An 18,233-nucleotide genomic window follows, 5' to 3' on the forward strand; every position below is an offset into this window, starting at 1 on the left:
TAAGGGTTATCGACAAGTTCAAGGGGTTGACTACGATGAGACTTTCTCACCCGTAGCGAAGCTGAAGTCTGTCCAAATCATGTTAGCAATTGCCGCATTCTATGATTATGAGATATGGCAAATGGATGTCAAAACGGCATTCCTTAATGGTTTCCTTAAGGAAGAATTGTATATGATGCAGCCGGAAGGTTTTGTCGATCCTAAGAATGCGGACAAGGTGTGCAAGCTCCAACGCTCGATTTATGGGCTGGTGCAAGCATCTCAGAGTTGGAACATTCGTTTTTTGATGAGATGATCAAATCGTTTGGGTTTATGCAGACTTATGGAGAAGCCTGCATTTACAAGAAAGTGAGTGGGAGCTCTGTAGCATTTCTCATATTGTATGTGGATGACATACTGTTGATGGGAAATGATATAGAATTCTTGGAAAGCATAAAGGCCTACTTGAACAAGTGTTTTTCAATGAAGGACCTTGTAGAAGCTGCTTATATATTAGGCATCAAGATCTATAGAGATAGATCGAGACGCCTCATTGGTCTTTCACAGAGTACGTACCTTGACAAGATATTGAAGAAGTTCAAAATATATCAGTCAAAGAAGGGGTTATTGCCTGTATTGCAAGGTACGAGATTGAGCACGACTCAATGCCCGACCACGGCAGAAGATAGAGAAAAGATGAGTGTAGTCCCCTATGCCTCGGCCATAGGGTCTATCATGTATGCTATGCTGTGTACCAGACCTGATGTAAACCTTGCCGTAAGTTTGGTAGGAAGGTACCAAAGTAATCCCGGCATGGAACACTGGACAGCGGTCAAGAATATCCTGAAGTACCTGAAAAGGACTAAGGACATGTTTCTCGTGTATGGAGGTGACGAAGAGCTCGTCGTAAAGGGTTACTTCGATGCTAGCTTCGACACAGATCTGGATGACTCTAAGTCACAAATCGGATACGTGTATATTTTGAATGGTGGGGCAGTAAGCTGGTGTAGTTGCAAGCAAAGCGTTGTGGCGGGATCTACATGTGAAGCGGAGTACATGGTAGCCTCGGAGGCAGCACAAGAAACAGTCTGGGTGAAGGAATGCATTACCGACCTAGGAGTCATACCCATTGCGTCGGGCCCGATGACTCTCTTCTGTGACAACACTGGAGCTATTTCCCTTGCCAAGGAGCCTAGGTTTCACAGGAAGACCAGGCATATCAAGCGTCGCTTCAACTCCATTTGTGAAAGTGTTCAAAATGGAGACATAGAGATTTGTAAAGTACACATGGACCTGAATGTGGCAGATCCGTACTAAACCTCTCCCTAGAGGAAAACATGATCAACACCAGAACTGCATGGGTGTTCGATTCATCACAATGTAACTAGAATATTGACTCTAGTGCAAGTGGGAGACTGTTGGAAATATGCCCTAGAGGCAATAATAAAATGGTTATTATTATATTTCTTTGTTCATGATAATTGTCTATTGTTCATGCTATAATTGTGTTATCCGGAAATCGTAATACATGTGTGAATACATAGACCACAACACGTCCCTAGTGAGCCTCTAGTTGACTAGCTCGTTGATCAAAAGATAGTCATGGTTTCCTGACGATGGACATTTGATGTCATTGATAACGGGATCACATCATTAGGAGAATGATGTGATGGACAAGACCCAATCCTAAGCTTAGCTCAAAGATCGTGTAGTTCGTTTGTTGTAGCTTTTCTGAATGTCAAGTATCATTTCCTTAGACCATGAGATTGTGCAACTCACGGATACCGTAGGAGTGCCTTGGGTGTGCCAAACGTCACAACGTAACTGAGTGACTATAAAGGTACATTACAGGTATCTCCGAAAGTGTCTGTTGGGTTGGAACGAATCGAGACTGGGATTTGCCACTCCGTATGACGGAGAGGTATCTCTGGGCCCACTCGGTAATGCATCATCATAATGAGCTCAATGTGACCAAGTGGTTGATCACGGGATCATGCATTATGGCACGAGTAAAGTGACTTGTCGGTAACGAGATTGAACTAGGTATTGGGATACCGACGATCGAGTCCCGGCAAGTAACGTACCGATTGACAAAGGGAATTGTATACGGATTGATTAAATCCTCGACATCGTGGTTCATCCGATGAGATCATTGTCGAGCATGTGGGAGCCAACATGGGTATCCAGATCCCGCTGTTGGTTATTGACCGGAGAGGCGTCTCGGTCATGTCTGCATGTCTCCCGAACCCGTAGGGTCTACACACTTAAGGTTCGGTGACGCTAGGGTTGTAGAGATATTAGCATACGGTAACCCGAAAGTTGTTCGGAGTCCCGGATGAGATCCCGGACATCACGAGGAGTTCCGGAATGGTCCGGAGGTGAAGATTTATATATAGGAAGTCAAGTTTCGGCCATCGGGAAAATTTCGGGGGTAATCGGTATTGTACCGGGACCACCGAAAGGGTCCCGGGGGTCCACCGGGTGGGGCCACCTATCCCGGAGGTCCCCATGGGCTGAAGTAGGAGGGGAACCAGCCCCTAGTGGGCTGGTGCGCCCCCCTTGGGCCTCCTCCTGCCCCTAGGGTTGGGAACCCTAGGGGTGGGGGCGCCACCCTTGCCTTGGGGGGCAAGGAACCCCCTTGGCCGCCGCCCCCCCTAGGAGATTGGATCTCCTAGGGCTGGCGCCCCCCCCTAGGCACCCTATATGCAGTGGGGGAGGGAGGGAGGGCAGCCGCACCCAAGCCCCTGGCCTCTCCCTCTCCCTCCCGTGACACTCCTCCGTCTCCCTGCGCTTGGCGAAGCCCTGCCGAGATCACCGTTGCTTCCACCACCACGCCGTCGTGCTGCTGGATCTTCATCAACCTCTCCTTCACCTTGCTGGATCAAGTTGGAGGAGACGTCTTCCCAACCGTACGTGTGTTGAACGCGGAGGTGCCGTCCGCTCGGCAATTGGTCATCGGTGATTTGGATCACGTCGAGTACGACTCCATCAACCCCGTTCTCTTGAACGCTTCCGCGCGCGATCTACAAGGGTATGTAAATGCACTCCTCTCTCCCTCATTTCTAGATGACTCCATAGATTGATCTTGGTGATGTGTAGAAAATTTTAAAATTCTGCTACGTTCCCCAACACTTTTATCACGATTAAAACTTTGTCCCAAAGCCTCTCCATAAATCCTGAGAATCTCATTGAGTCTGAGAGAACTTGGATTACTTACATTGATGAAAATCAAACCATCATCCGCAAATAATAAATGTGTGACCCATGGTGATCTATAACTCACCCTCAAACCCCTCTCTATGGTTACTCTACTGTAATATTTTAACAGCGAGGAAAAGCCTTCCGCACATAGCAAAAAAAGGAATGGTGAAAGTGGATCACCTTTCGGAAACCTCTGGATGGTGTGAAGTATGGTAAAAGTTCACCGTTGACACGCACCGAGAAGCGCACCGAGGAGACGCACTTCATTATCAATCTAACAAAGCTCATACAGAAGCCAAGCCGAGCTAGTATAGCTTTGAGATAATACCACTCAACGCAGTCACATGCTTTCATCATATCGAGCTTGACCGCGCATGAATAATTCTTGCCCTTCTTCCTCCGCCTCATCGTATGTACACTTTCATACGCACCTAGCACATTGTCAGTAATGAGGCGGCCGGGAACGAAAGCACTTTGCTCTTCACTTATAACCTCATCCATAATAGATCTCAAGCGATTGGTGATTGCCTTAGCAGCAATCTTATACAAAACTGGGCACAATGCAATAGGACGGTATTGCGAAATTCATTGGGGGTGTCTAACCTTGGGGATGAGGGTAATAGAAGTGTCATTCAGTCCCGATGGCAGCTCCCCCGCCCCCCATTGAGAAAATCAAGCACTGTCCTCGGTTACGTCATTACCAAGTAGATCCCAATGACGCTGATAAAAACCCGCAGTAAAACCATCAACACCGGGTGCCTTCGAAGGAGCCATTTGAAACAGCGCCACTTTGACTTCCTCCGGGGTATAGGGTTTGGCTAGTTCTATGTTCATCGCTTGTGTCACTTTGACTGGCACATGTGATAACAACAGCTGGGGATCCGCAAAACCCTGTGATTCATAAAGTTGCTGATAGAAGGTCTGCACCTCCACCTTATCCTCATCTCCACTAGGACACACCATGCCATCAGCTCAGCGAAGATCTGAGATCTTATTCGTACGTTGGCGTTGAGCTGCTTGCGCCTGGAAATATGATGTGTTGCGATCACCCTCTCGGAGCCACTGAACTCTCGAACGTTGCCGAGTCCAAATCTCCTCTTGATGCAAGGCCTCCTTCAGTTTTTTAACAATGCTTTTCTCCTCATCTGAAGGCCCAGTACCTATAGCCTGACACCGAACACGGTTCAGACGTTGTTGGAGTTGTCTGACAGTACGTGCCGGACACCCAAACTCCTTCAAACTGCAAGGCTCTAGGGTTGTCTGCAAAGTACCAAACGCCGATGCAATGCCTTGGAGGCCCGGAGTCCGTGGTATGCCCCGCCATGTCACCTCAACTAGGCGGTCATAATCTGTATGAGTCTGCCAGACGTTTTCATAACGGAATTGTTTCTTCGCCCTAGGCCGATCCGGCAGTACCTCTTTCATTTCTGCTATCACAAAACAGTGGTCAGACTCAACTGAAGGAAGATGTCAAACTCGTATGTGATGAAAAAACTACCGACATTCGTCGTTCGCGAAAGCTCGATCTAGCCGTGCCTTGACATTTGCTTCTCCCATTTGATGATTATCCCATGTGTAGGCTGAGCCAGACCAGCCTAGATCTTGGAAACAAATTTCATCCACAACCTCCCTGAATGATTTCATGTGAGTTTCAGACCGTGCCTCTCTTCTGAAGTGCTCACATGCATACAAAGTTTCATTAAAATCTCCCATGCACAACCAGGCACTATGGGGTATATTATGCAAAGTACGCAAGAACCACCAACTGTGATGTCTCTCTTCCACTCGCGGTGCTCTGGAAAAACCAGTTAAACGCCAAACATAAGTGTTTTGATTATTGCTATGAACCAGTACATCAATATGATTCTTACTGAAATTTTTCAGATCAACAGTCACATCTCTGGACCAAAAAAGACATATGCCGCCACTAAGGCCAACACTGTCAACTGCAAAACTGCCTTCAAAACCAAGCGTAAACTTCAGATCCTCAACTCTTTTTGCTTTGATTTTAGTTTCCATTACAAAGAGAAGGGAGGGGCCTTCAAGCTTCACGATACTGCGAAGCTCCCGAACTGCCTCAGGGTTCCCAAGCCCCCAGCAGTTCCAGCTTAAAACACTAATTGTGACTGGCAGGACCGCTACGCGGTCTCTCCCGAGTTATCTGGTGTAGGCTTTTTCTTCTTTGGTTCATGAGCAAAGTTATCTCCCTGTGTATCGTTGCTAGCTGTGGTTGGGTCCTTGATGCTTGCACCTGCGTCCCCAACTGGATCGCCCAAACTCCCATCTGTAAGCAACAAGGGTTTAGCCACGGATTTGTAAACTTGATGAGAAGCATCTTTTCGCTTCAGTGGCTGCATGTTCTTCATAGGAGATGTCACTTCCTCCCCAGGTTCCTTGTTTGTACTAGAATTCTTTGTGGTTGGCTTGCTATTAGACTTTGGTTCCTTGGAGGAATTGTCACTGGCCGCCGACTTCTTTGCATCATCCGACGCACGGAGTTTAGAGCCAAACGGCAGCTCACCCTTGTCATGGCGTGAGCCCAGAGTAGCACAATAGAGCTCTGAATGCCCTAATCTACCACAGGAGAAACAGAAATAGGGCAACTGTTCATATTGAATGTCATACAAGTCCGTCTTCTTTCTCCTGGCAGAATCGATCAAAATCCACCTTCTCAAAGGCTTGTCTACCTCAATTGATATCCTTGCTCGCAGAAAACCAGCATTATGATCAAACTTGACAAACTGGGCGTTTTTATCAATCTGCTTAGCGATCGACATCCACCACACCTCATCCCTTAGGTTATATGGTAGATCCATAACCCTAGCCCAAATCTGGAGACGATCGAACTGGACCTCATCAGGCAGCATACATTTGTCAAACTCAGCCATCACCACGGCGTTCGTACTGATATGCCATGGCGAGCCGCCCCACACCCGATCTTTGTCCCTCTGATTCTCAAATTCTGCTACAAACACGTTCACGCCCGCTGATCTAAACTTCAAACCACGCGGGTTGCCCCATTACGGCCGAAGCGCATTAGCGATGGTTTGGATGTGTAGATGGTTCCGGTGGAGCACCTTCCCGGCCAACAGCCAATTCGCCGGCCTCCCCTCGACGCGATCGTCGAGGATCAGAGGAGTAGCCTCCTCCTCGGATATGTCAAGTTCCCCCAAGGCCTCCTCGGGTTTCCTTCTGGTGGCGCAGCCCGCCTAGGGATCGCTCCCCTCCCCCGAGCCCGCGGCGCTAGGTGCAGCCATGAGCCCGGAGCACTAGCCTCTTCCTCTTTCTCTTGCACCGGCAACGAGTCATTGGGCAAAGTCGACTCCACGTCAAACCCTAATCGCCGCCAGGGGTTTTAGGGTTTGGGGAAATCTTGTAATTACTGTCAGCACCCTGTCTTCTGCTCTCGTAGTCCCATCTACGCCCTATGTTGTACGTAGATCGCTGCGGCCTTGTACCCTTTTCACTCTTTCTTTATATCAATGGAATGATACGCCTCCACGTATTCGTGAAAAGAAAAGTAAAGACCGAACAAGCACAAAGTCCATTTACTCCCTTCCCTAGTGACTAAGAGCAAAATGCAAGCCGGGATGTCAGGAAGGAAATTTCATGGCTGAGAATCCGATGTTGAGAAACTAAGACAACTCTTGTCAAACAGTATATTATTATCAGGCAGGCTATTCATTATCTTAGCACACAATTACTTGATTATTTTGTACTCTCTTCGTTTTAATTTACTCCGCAAATTAGATTTGTCTGAAGTCAAATTTTATATACTTTCAACAAGTTTGTAGAAAATATATTAACATATACACCACCAAATGTATATCATTAGATTCATCATTGCATATATTGTCACATCATATAAATTTGTTACTGTAAATGTTCATATTGTTTTACACAAACTTGGTCAAACTTTATAAAGTTTGACTTCATTCAAAACTTGTATTCAGAGTAAATAAAAACGGGGAGTACATACTGCATGTCACCTCCACAGTCTTCTTCAGATGCAGACTCCTGGAGTAAACAAGCAGGTTGTTGTTTCATTAATAAATCTCTTAAATGGCTTCTCGTAAGATGTAGACTTCTGAAAACAAATAGGCAGCAATCACTATCAGATGTGCACTACGCGTACTTCCTAGTCCCTGTGCACTTAAATTTTATAACATCGGCCGGACACCACACTCCACGGCAACGCACAAGCCCTTTTCCACAAAAAACTTCCTACAAGCACCGTATCTCTATACCTCCTATTTTAACATGTGCATGACATTATATATACCACAAACTTCCATTCAACAAACCAAACCAAAGCAGAGTACACAGTACTAGAAGGAAGGCATTTGGGTGCATAATTGAAGATGGCCATCCACAGGGCTTTGCTCCTTGCCATCCTGGCTTGCATCTGCCTATGCGGAACTGTCATTGCAACTCGTGAGCTGAACAACGAATTATCGATGGTGATGAAGCATGAGAAATGGATGGCGCAGTACGGCCGCGTGTACAAGGACGCCACAGAGAAGACGCGCCGGTTCAAGGTTTTCAAAGCCAGCGTTGAATTCATTGAAAGTTCAATGCCCAGACTCACAAGTTCTGGCTCGGCGTCAACCAATTCGCTGATATCACCAATGATGAGTTCAGGACAACCAACACAAACAAGGGGTTCAAAGAAAACTCCATGAGAGTTCTTTCTTCAGGATTCAAGTATGAGAATTTGTGTTTTGATGCCCTTCCAGAAACGATGGACTGGAGGGCCAAGGGAGCTGTCACCCCTATCAAGAATCAATGCTAGTGCGGTAAGTCATAACACATTGTGATGGATTGCTTATACATGGTAATATTTTCTAGGATGATACTATAACAACACAATTACTTCTAGGCTATTGCTGGGCATTTTCTGTTGTTGCCGCGACAGAGGGTATTGTAAAACTGAAAACACACAAGTTAATCTCACTGTCGGAGCAAGAGTTGGTTGACTGTGATGTTCATGGTGAAGATCAAGGCTGCGAGGGAGGACTCATGGATGATGCCTTGAAATTTATTATCAAGAACTGAGGACTTACCATGGAGTCCAGCTACACATATAATGCAACTGATGGGAAGTGCAAGGCTGGATCCAATAGTGCTGCATGGCAAGTGCAAGGCAACCAGCACCGGCTTTGAGGATGTGCCTGCCAATAATGAGGGTGCCCTTGTGATGGCAGTTGCAAACCAACCAGTGTCTGTAGCTGTCGACGAAGACGACATGACATTCCAATTCTACTCTGGTGAGGTGATGACTTGCTCATGCGGCACTGATTTGGACCATGGAATTGCAGCCATTGGATATGGAAAGACTAGTGATGGCACAAGTTATTGGTTAATGAAGAATTCATGGGGCACAACTTGGGGCGAAGATGGGTAATTGAGAATGCAGATGGACATTGCAGACAAGAAGGGCATGTGTGGTCTTGCCACGGAGCCTTTGTACCCCACCAAATAAGAAGATCACCAAATTGCACCCAATCATACATATGCACAGTTCTCAAAACACTAAGGTCCCCAAGTAGAATGCATAGTTCATATGTGTCCGTGTACAATAATGCATCTTATGTCTGTACATTGTTATAGTTTGTAATTTAATACCATGTGTGATACATTGTGTTTTAACAATTGATAGAGAATTATGTAGATATATATTCCATGAAGCTTTCAAATGGCTAAAATATTTCAATGTGTGTGTGATTTCTAAATAGTGTCCTCGGGTATTTATAAGAATGTAATGTCTTAATAGACTAGGAGGCATCCTACTAGTGATTTATATCACGAGAGCATACAACATGCAATATTTCAAAGGAATCAATCCATTCCAACTAGATTATGAGAAAACTCCACTTCCAAGAATAGCGTAACACACGATACCTTATGATGAGGTCATAGGCAAGACGTAGGGAATATGATTATGTTATCTTAAATTATGATGTTCATCGATATTGTATTTTAATCTTTCATGTGTCTTTTTAATCTTTCATGTGTTTTTATTCATATACAGAACTCCTAATTGTGCACCAATAAAAATATGTATCCGATGAAAATTTAGGATGAACAAAGAATCATCTTCTTACATTAATATACTAGTATGCACGCACGTGGACGTCAACATAAGTGTTTTTGGTGATAGAAAAAAGCATTAGGCTATGCTGCAAAAAGGAAATGCAAAATAATACGTTCTATGTCTGAATGCATTGAGGAATATTATTGTTGTAAAAAGAAATATTAGAAGTGTGTAATTCCTATTGATTGGTGACAGAATTGTAAAACACAAAGGAAAATAACCAGCAGGCTAAGATTCATTAATTGTTTAATTTAGATTTCTTCTCTCTCTTGTCCTCTTTCTAGACCGATCCCAAGCCACTCAGCACGTCGCTGCTGAACACAGCATGGCCTGAGCGGCATGCACTTCGTAAAACACAATGGTTCTAAAATACATTGGAAGCAGCTGATAGGTACTGTTCATGAGAATCCCATTGCTTTCAACCGTTAGATTGAGGATATCAACAATCAAGATCGATGCTCTCGACACATTCAAAACTCATACAATATATATTGGTATAGATTATAGGGAACTGTTTTATTGTGTGGAACACTAAGAATACACATAGACTAATAAAGTGAAAGTTGCTATGACAATACTTTTATAGACTCCATATAATTTATTCAAATTGATTCTATAACTTGTAATCAATTGTTCACATATTGTTAGTACATCAGAAATTGAACATCCTTCTAAATGGTCAGAAGACACTCTACTTACAAATTAAAATGTCATTCACTCTAAAAGAATTGTAGCATTGGAGTGAATGCCTAATTTCATAACTTGAAGTAAAAAATGCATTGGTATGACTTCAAGTTGAAGTATACTTCGCAGCAAAGTCAGCAATATGCTTATCTGAGCTTCCTCCTTCCTGCATTGCATCCTTGGCCTTTTGCATCCACTTTGCAGCATTTCTTTTGTACTCATCCTTTCTATCTCCGTCCATCACCTCTCTAATGCACCTCTCGACCTCCATCCTCTTTAGCCATCCGTTATCGCCCTTCCGCACTCGCACACCCATGCCCCACACAGTCTCCACATACTTTGAGATGGTGGGTTGGTCAGCCCAATGTGGGATTCCCACAAGAGGAACACCACTAACAATTGCCTCCAATGTGGAGTTCCATCCGCAGTGGGTAACAAAACAACCTACATGTATGTTCATAAATTTAGATCTAAAGTGTTGTCATTTTTGTTTACTTTGTAAAGCATTTATATATTCTTGTCCATAGAAAGTAAAAGAAATGTAATGTGTGTAACCATACCGATAGCCTTGTGTGACAAAACTTCTAGTTGGGGGCACCACGCAACAATTAATCCACTGTTCTCACATTTCTCCTTGAGTTCTTCAGATAACTTGTGTGCCTCATTGGATCTGACAACCCAAACAAAAGGTTTGCCAGAATTGCATAGTCCACTGCCAAGCTCCTCCAATTGGGTTGCATCGTAGTTAGAGACAGTACCATAGGATACAAGCACAACGGAGGAAATGCTATGCTTGTCTAACCAATCCATACAGGATGCACCCTCACTGAACAAGTTGAAACCATAAGACTTGTTGGATGGTAGGCGATTATCATCAAGATAGTATGATGGCAAAGTTGGACCTATCATATTCGCTCTCCATGTTAACTCCATGTACTCTGCCTCCTGCTCAGTTGGCAAAATTTCAAATATCAAATTCTTTCTGAAATGGACTAAATATAATCAAGCATAGAAACGTCATATTGACAGGACCGTTCGTTCCTACCCGTATGAATCATCACATCATCAATCTGATGTGACATAACAAATAATGGAGCGTCGAACACTTGTATGTTTAGTTGACGTGCTGGTAGCATATATATGAGGCCCTTATGCCACCTCCAATAATTTACACTGGATTTGTCATTTTGCACCATCCTTGCGTTAGAAATGTGGAACAGAAGATTATAGAAACGTAATAGATGTGTCCTCCTTACACACCCTGTCATAGCTCTCTCCATGAGAAATGAAAATTTATGTGTCTACGATGCTTGTGTAGCGCATTACTCCTCTTAAATGAAAAATGAAAAAAGAAATATGCTAATTGATAAAAGCAATGTCTCTTGTTAAGATATTTAGCACTGATAAATGCACTAAAAATACATATAAATTAATACATTTCAAATGTATTAAGGAAGCAATTTTACCATCTAGTTTTCTAGCATCTGAAAATGAAAATACACAACTAAAATTAGAATGCTCTGCTCTCATCAGTGCCGAATGCGTAAGATTAATTCCTAACGACCTCTTTAAGTCACGTGGTCTCTTTCTTGTTGCAAAACTTATTAGATAACTAGAGCAGAGCTGACCAGTCTCAAAGTATGGCGTACCTTTGGCTCGATGTCGTGGAAAGAGTTGACGAGCACGTCGTCGGCGTCCTCCAGCCCATCGAACTGCCCAATCGACGTCTTTGTGAGCACCGGCTGCGACTCCGGTGCGACCGCGAACGGCGGCATGTCCTCCGGCCCAAGCTCCACGCCCAGCGCTCCTCTCGCGAGCAGCGCATGCCCGTCCGTCGCCGGCAGCGCCAGTCGCCCCGCCCAGAGCTCCCCATACACGATGTCCACTGCGCACGGCTGGGAGAAGAAGGCCGCGGTGGCCACGCCGGCCGCCCGCGCCACCCGCAGCGCCCACGCAAGATGAGGGTCGTAAACCAGCACGCGCACTGGCCGCCCAGCGCACGCCTCCGACAGGAGGAGCTCCCACAGCGTCTCGGACCCGACGGCCTCCAGTCGCGGGAAGTACTCCGCGTAGTCGGGGCACGACGCCATGCCACCAGCGTCGAAGCCGTCCGAGATGGCGGCCACGCGGAACGGCGCGCCAGGGGGCGAGGTGGTGGAGAGCACGTACCGGGTGACGACGAGGGTGGGGCGGAGACCGTGGTACGCGAGGCGGCGGCCGAACTGGAGTATCGGGTTTGTGTGGCCCTGCGCCCCCGGGAACGGGAGAAGGAGGACGCTCGGGCCGTCACCTGCTCCATGGCCGAGGATTGAGGCAGTGGTGCCCGTGGTCTCCATGTTGACAGCGTTCATTCATAGTGTTTGCTCAAAGATAAATAGGCATGGAAAGTTGGATGCAGAGTGGCGCGTAAGGTTTCTCTTGGGAATGGTCAAATTTGTTGCCACGCTCCTGTCTGTGTGTCTTGCACTGACGAGTGGAAGGAACCGGGAAGGTGGTGCGGCTGCATTCTCGACCGCATGCGTATAAAAAGTTGTACTAGTTTATTCTCTTTCCAGGATAGAGACGGAGTAATCTAATCTATCGTGTCCACACAAAAACCCAGGGGAGATATGGACATATTTGTTGTTTATTTGTCACGTATTCACGGACCCGGTTCGATGTAACCGAGGTCCACAATTCTAGGTATAAAAATTTGTCCAAAAATGGCTGTAATATGAGTAAAATTATACTGCAATTATTCACTCCATTAATATGCTAATATATGTTAGTCTCCGCAATTATCTTCCTAATCTTTTTCCCTATAATAATCTTTCCCTAATCTTTTTACCTACTAATAAAGCAGTCATTGTTTTTGGTCGTACGTCATTGGCATTTTTGCATAAAAGCCCCCGCGATTTTGGGTATTCAACCCACAGTACAATAATAAGTCAACTCCAACCGTATTGACGAGAGAAAAAACGAAATAACCCACTCGCCCGCCGATGCATCAGTCCTTCCCCACATCAGCAGTCTTTAAATTGACTATTAGTCCCACCTCGCAGCTTTGTATTGAATCCTACAAATTTATATATGTTCGAAAGTAGACAATCAACAAGCCGAATAACAAAGCAGAGATGGCTGATCAAGAGAATAAGAGAGAGATCAGATAAAACGAGCCTCCCTCAAGGCCAATGCATCACCGGCGCGGACTTGCCTCACGGAAGCAGAACAGAGCCGTGGGCGCTAGATGGAGAAGTGGAGGAGTGGGGCTGGGTGGTGGTGGGGAGCCCCTCTCTCTCTGGTGGATGGCTGGGGTGACGGGGGCAGCGGGACCGGTGCGCAGTGGCGCAGAGAGGGTCTCTATCGAGCTGGACTTGGCGCTGGACGTCGCGGGTGATACTCGTGTTCGTCGTCTCCATGCCCAGACGAAGCAGGCAGCGACGAGCCGATGACGGCTCTCGACACGGTCGGAGAAGGCGGGGCGGCGCGGATCTGGTGCTGAACAGCGGCGGGAGCTTGAGCGTCGGGGTCGGAGATCCATGGCGCGGGTGTGATTCTCCCTGTACAGAAAAGATACGGGGGTGAGAGGTGAGGGAGAGATCTAGAGGGAGGGAGTTAGGGAAGGGAATGGAGAGGGGGAAGGTTAGCGGAGCAGCGGGCCGGAGTTGCAGGGGCGGTAGCCGGCCATGGCGCCGGTCGCCGGACTGGACGGGGGGAGGCGAGGAGGGGCTGCAGGCGCCGGGGGTCGAGGGGAGTTCCTTGCTCGGGCATGGTTGGTGCGGGAGGCGGCGTACGGGCGGCGGCGTTGTTGCAGCGCGGCTGGGCTGTGTATGGGCTCCTGGCATGGAGAAGTGGCGCTGGGTGTGATGGATGTGGAAAAGATAAGAATTGAGTGGTGGAAAAGGAATTGTCGGTGGGATTGAGTGCTTGTTGCTACTGCTTTTTTTTAAAACGATGTGATGTTTTTCTTCTGCTTTTATGCGTAGAGCTAGGTGTCGGTCTCTGCTTTTTCTGCGTAGAGCTAGGTGTCGATCTCTGCTAGCATAGTACAATTTACTTGGCTGCTGTTTAAGGCTGCCATATCTTAATCTTAATTATGAATACATTAGTAGTTACAGTACTTAAAAGATGTGTGACTGAAATATTGGAAAGATTTGTTTAAAAAATATTGAAAATAAATACTATTTGTTAAGGGAAAATATATTTCAGGCTCACCTATGGACTACCTGATCATCAATATATTCCTCGAGTCTTGATGTTCCTGATAGATTTGTTTAAAATAATATTGAAAATAAATACTATTTCTTAGGGGAAAAGATATTTCGGGCTCACCTATGGACTACCTGATCATCAATATATTCCTTGAGTCTTGATGTTCCTGATGCCGTTGATGAGATAGAGATGAGGGACGAACAAAGAGTTGAGAGGGTACGGCAACGCTGCATCCTGCTTGAACTGGATCTGGAGGAGGGGTTGTGTCCTATTTCGACTCTCACGTCGGCGAGAGCACTACTAGGAAAAAGGCTACTAGCAGCGCGGGTAAAATGGCTACTAGCAGCGTGGGTACCCGCGCTACTAGTATCGCGCTACAGCTAATAGTTAGTAGTAGTGCGGGTAGACCCACGCTACTACTAACTTTGTTAGTAGTAGCGTGTGTGACACCCGCGCTATTGCTATTACAGAACCGCGCTACTACTAGTGTAGTAGTAGCAGCGTGCTTATAATACCAGCGCTACTAGTATCCTAAGTACTAGTAGCGCTCAATTTGTTCCCACGCTACTACTAACTATTTAGGATTTAAAAATAAATAAAATCAACCAATTTCATTTTATGCATACAATTCCAAGAAACAATAGTGATGGAAAAATGTCACTATCACACAGTTGCCATATTCCTTATTCATGATTCTACTATCACACAGTTGCCATATCTGCTACCACACAGTTTCTCATTCTACATGTCCTCACTCGAATAGTAAGAAAAATGAAAAGGAAAAATAGAGCTAATCTGCCATTGGAATGTCCTTATTCCTGAGTAATATTCAATGGAACGGTGCAATTGCACTGCAGTCTCATGGATTCACTATGCCGCTTCAACATCTCATTATCCTGTAGCGATGGAAATGAGCATCAGCAAGGCATATAGATTTTATCAATAAATGGAGAGGAAGCATAATCTCAGATGATACAGGAGACACATGGACTAAGATTCTGATACAATGCGAATATGCACTATAAGTACACATATATTTCAGTTACAAAATGATATTTAGTTAAAAAGTTACAAATAACTGAATGAAACTCAAACTAGATATTTCAGTTACAAAAAATATTTCAGCTTAGGAATGCAGTGTATAAATCAGACTAGATAGATAACACTAAGCTTAAATTTTAAATGCAGTTTAAGTACTAGCACCTACCAACTGAATATAGATTTTCCTTAGTGCATTTGCACTAGGAAACTAATCCTAACGTATCAACATTTTGATCACCATTATATCCCGTTGTGAATCCAAGGAAATCAACAGTTCTATAAGATATGGCTAGAAAACACTGGACATAACAGAAAGTAGCCACTTCTTTGTTGTGTGGAAAATTTCTCAGGATTACTTCACTATGGATTGGGTAAAGAATCAATAAGGACAGCACCCACGGTATAACTCTCACCTTCTTCTGGGTGAAGAAGAAGGTGGCCACCGGCTTGAAGTACTAGGTGACAGGCATTTCTTCAAACATGTTCCAGTGAAAGCTGGGATTTGGCGCCAATTGCCATAGTCGTCATGCGCCTGTCACAAGACAAAAAAAAAGAACTACCTTAAATTGCTATACGTTTGGTTTTCTTCGTCAAACATGAACGAACAAAAAAATGTTTGGCTGAAACAGATAATCAGCTATATGTTTCTTTCCGCTCCTAAATTGCATAAGGAAATCTTCATCTATTATTTTACTCTATGCCTACTAGCTACAACCTGTTGGATAGAAAAACACCTTCCACCATATGACTGTAGCTTGCCTAAATAACCTCAAAGTAGAAAATGCACGCTCGACACTTGTGGTACAAATTGTAAAATGAATGGTTTTGCCCTTAACCATTACTGTCTCTAAATAACACTTTTTATTCAGTACAAAATCTGTGACCTAATTAGAACTTGTTCCAATTAGTTAACATGAAAGAATCTACACTGAAAAGGCATAATCAAAGAGCTGGACTTCAGTATAGGAAGATTAAATTCCCAGTGGGGAGAGGGTGGGCAGACTGCTCATGTTGCTAACAGGCTAACTTGCACGCGACGCTGGCGGCGCCTATGCATAAGCACGGCCACGACGAGACATCGGCGGCCGAGGAGGCATCGACGGCAGGATTAAATGCAAAAGAAATGTTTATAAGGTGCTGATAACTCGTTACCAAGCTACCTGATAGCAAATTAATTCATCTAAGCACCGAGAATAACAAAAAATTAGTACGCTGTTTGGTCCAATTAGTCAAGGACCAAAATGCAGGTCAAGACCAACTATATCAACACCTATAAGAACCTCTACCTTATGCATGCCTCATATGCGACCTTACAATAATCTACTCCTATGGGTGCCCAATGCTGTAATATTGAGAAATCACCAACAAAGTTCAGGCAACAAAAGGCAAAGAACGGAACAAACCTGCGGGAGCTTGACGGTGGTGGAGGCGGCCATGATGCAGTAGCCGAGGAGCTTGGAGACGAGCGGGAGCAGGCATTCTTTCTCCGGGATCTTGGCGTCCAACAGCGCCGAGAGGACGCAGACGAAGTTCATGCCCAGGATCTCCAGCTCCGTCATCTTCAGATTCGCCAATTTCCAAATCATCCAATACAAAAATCAGAAGAAAACAAGGCAGAGGATGCTTCAGTCAGGAGGGCGAGGGGGGATGAGGGAGGAGGGAGTTTCCACATATCCTCACGTCGATCTGCACCGGCGCCATGGCTTCCTCAGCATGGATGGAGGCCACGGCGAGCGAGGGACTGGACTGGAGGTCGAGGGACGAATCTTTCACCGGAGAGGAGCTGGTTGCCGTCGAACTGGGCGAGCGGGACGGGGACGGTGCGGGGGCGCTTGCCGAAGCAGGCGGTGCAGCGCTTGTGGGCCTGCACGCGGGGGAGGCAGCAGGTGAGGCGGGAGCAGCCCGGGCACCGGTACTTCCACGGCTGCTCCCCGCACTCCTGGCACGGGGCACCCTTCTCCCCGCCGCCGCCGGAGCCGTAGGCAGCGGCGCTGGGGGGCGGGCCCTGCGCGGGCGGCTCCCCCTCCATGGCGGGTTGGGACTTGGGAGAGGAGGAGAGGAGGTGGGAGCAGAGACGGGATTGGGGATCTGGATCAAGCGTTGAGTGTTTTTTTGAGACATGGAGTGGGATGGTTGGTGGGGTGGGAGCAGATGCAGGTGGTAGCGTGGGGTTTATAACCCGCGCTACTACTATCGACTTAGTAGTAGCGTGGGTTTATAACCCACGCTACTACTATGGCTTGTCCCGGAAGGCACGGTGAAAATCACTTAGTAGTAGCGAGGGGTAAAAACCTGCGCTACTACTATTGGGTTATTAGTAGCGTGGTTTCCTTAAGCTCGCTACTCCTAATTAGCAGTAGCGTTTGTTTTTAAACCGCGCTACTGCTAAGATTCTGTGTATAAGGTTTTCCCTAGTAGTGGAGAGAGAGAGAGAGAGATGTGGTCATGGCTATGCCGATTATGTCCTTAGTCCTTCCGTGCACCACCTCTATGCATGTGGCTACTCCCCTCCGTCATATCATCTCACCCACAACTCTGCATCTCCTATCCTGATCCTATTCGAGCCCTGATGTTGGTGTCAAGGGAAGCAACCGTGTTGGCGCAGTCGGCGTGCTCCTACTGTTGGTGGTCGTCAGTGGCGGAGCTAGACCAGGAAGACTCGAGGGGGGGGGGGAGGGGGGGCAAAGAGAAAAAACAATTTCTAGGGGGTGCAAAATCTCTATTTTTTCCAATCCAAAAATCTCTATAAAGAATTTCTTCACTATTTTTGCCCAGTCTGGGGGGGCGACGTCACCTGCAGGGATGCATGTAGCTCCGTCAGTGGTGGTCGTGTATCAACAAAAGAGCATCAAGCATTGTAAACTCTTTACTATCTAATGGTCATCTTATCTTTGAAGTGGTCAACTAAAAATATGAATTCATGATAAGACGAGGAAGATTCTAACAGATTGAGAGATAGAGCTTGATATTTCACCATAATAGATAAACTCTAAAATATCACGCAAACCCTAAAATTTATTTCATACGGTTGCAATGCACATGC

The 18,233-nt window shown here is 45.9% G+C and overlaps 2 protein-coding genes and 1 pseudogene across 3 annotated transcripts; 1 reads left to right on the forward strand and 2 right to left on the reverse strand.

The window, feature by feature from the left end:
* The first annotated feature begins 7,541 nt into the window (after window positions 1-7,541).
* LOC147983281 (senescence-specific cysteine protease SAG39-like) lies at window positions 7,542-8,662 on the forward strand (annotated as a pseudogene).
* A 1,209-nt stretch (window positions 8,663-9,871) lies between these two features.
* Window positions 9,872-12,324, reverse strand: LOC125535956 (UDP-glucosyltransferase UGT13248). 2 transcript variants are annotated; one of them, XM_048699036.2, is made up of 3 exons: window positions 11,608-12,324; window positions 10,519-10,903; window positions 9,872-10,402 (listed from the first exon to the last, which is right to left on the reverse strand). In XM_048699036.2, the coding sequence occupies exons 1-3, from the start codon at window positions 12,307-12,309 to the stop codon at window positions 10,065-10,067; spliced, it is 1,425 nt and encodes a 474-aa protein (XP_048554993.2). In that variant the 5' UTR covers window positions 12,310-12,324; the 3' UTR covers window positions 9,872-10,064. The 2 variants fall into 2 exon arrangements, with proteins under 2 accessions (XP_048554993.2, XP_087399002.1); XM_087542876.1 differs by having other exon boundaries at window positions 10,519-10,936; window positions 11,587-12,324.
* Window positions 12,325-13,580: 1,256 nt separating this feature from the next.
* On the reverse strand, window positions 13,581-16,905 carry LOC147983282 (uncharacterized). Its single transcript, XM_087540682.1, has 4 exons — window positions 16,871-16,905; window positions 16,594-16,765; window positions 15,604-15,722; window positions 13,581-13,794 (listed from the first exon to the last, which is right to left on the reverse strand). Exons 1-4 carry the CDS (start codon window positions 16,903-16,905, stop codon window positions 13,581-13,583), a joined length of 540 nt encoding a protein of 179 aa, XP_087396808.1.
* Between the last annotated feature and the right edge of the window lie 1,328 nt (window positions 16,906-18,233).

This window comes from Triticum urartu, chromosome 2A (assembly GCF_056163025.1).
Source record: "Triticum urartu cultivar PI428250 chromosome 2A, HENAU_Tu73, whole genome shotgun sequence".
NCBI classification, from domain to species: Eukaryota; Viridiplantae; Streptophyta; class Magnoliopsida; order Poales; family Poaceae; genus Triticum; species Triticum urartu.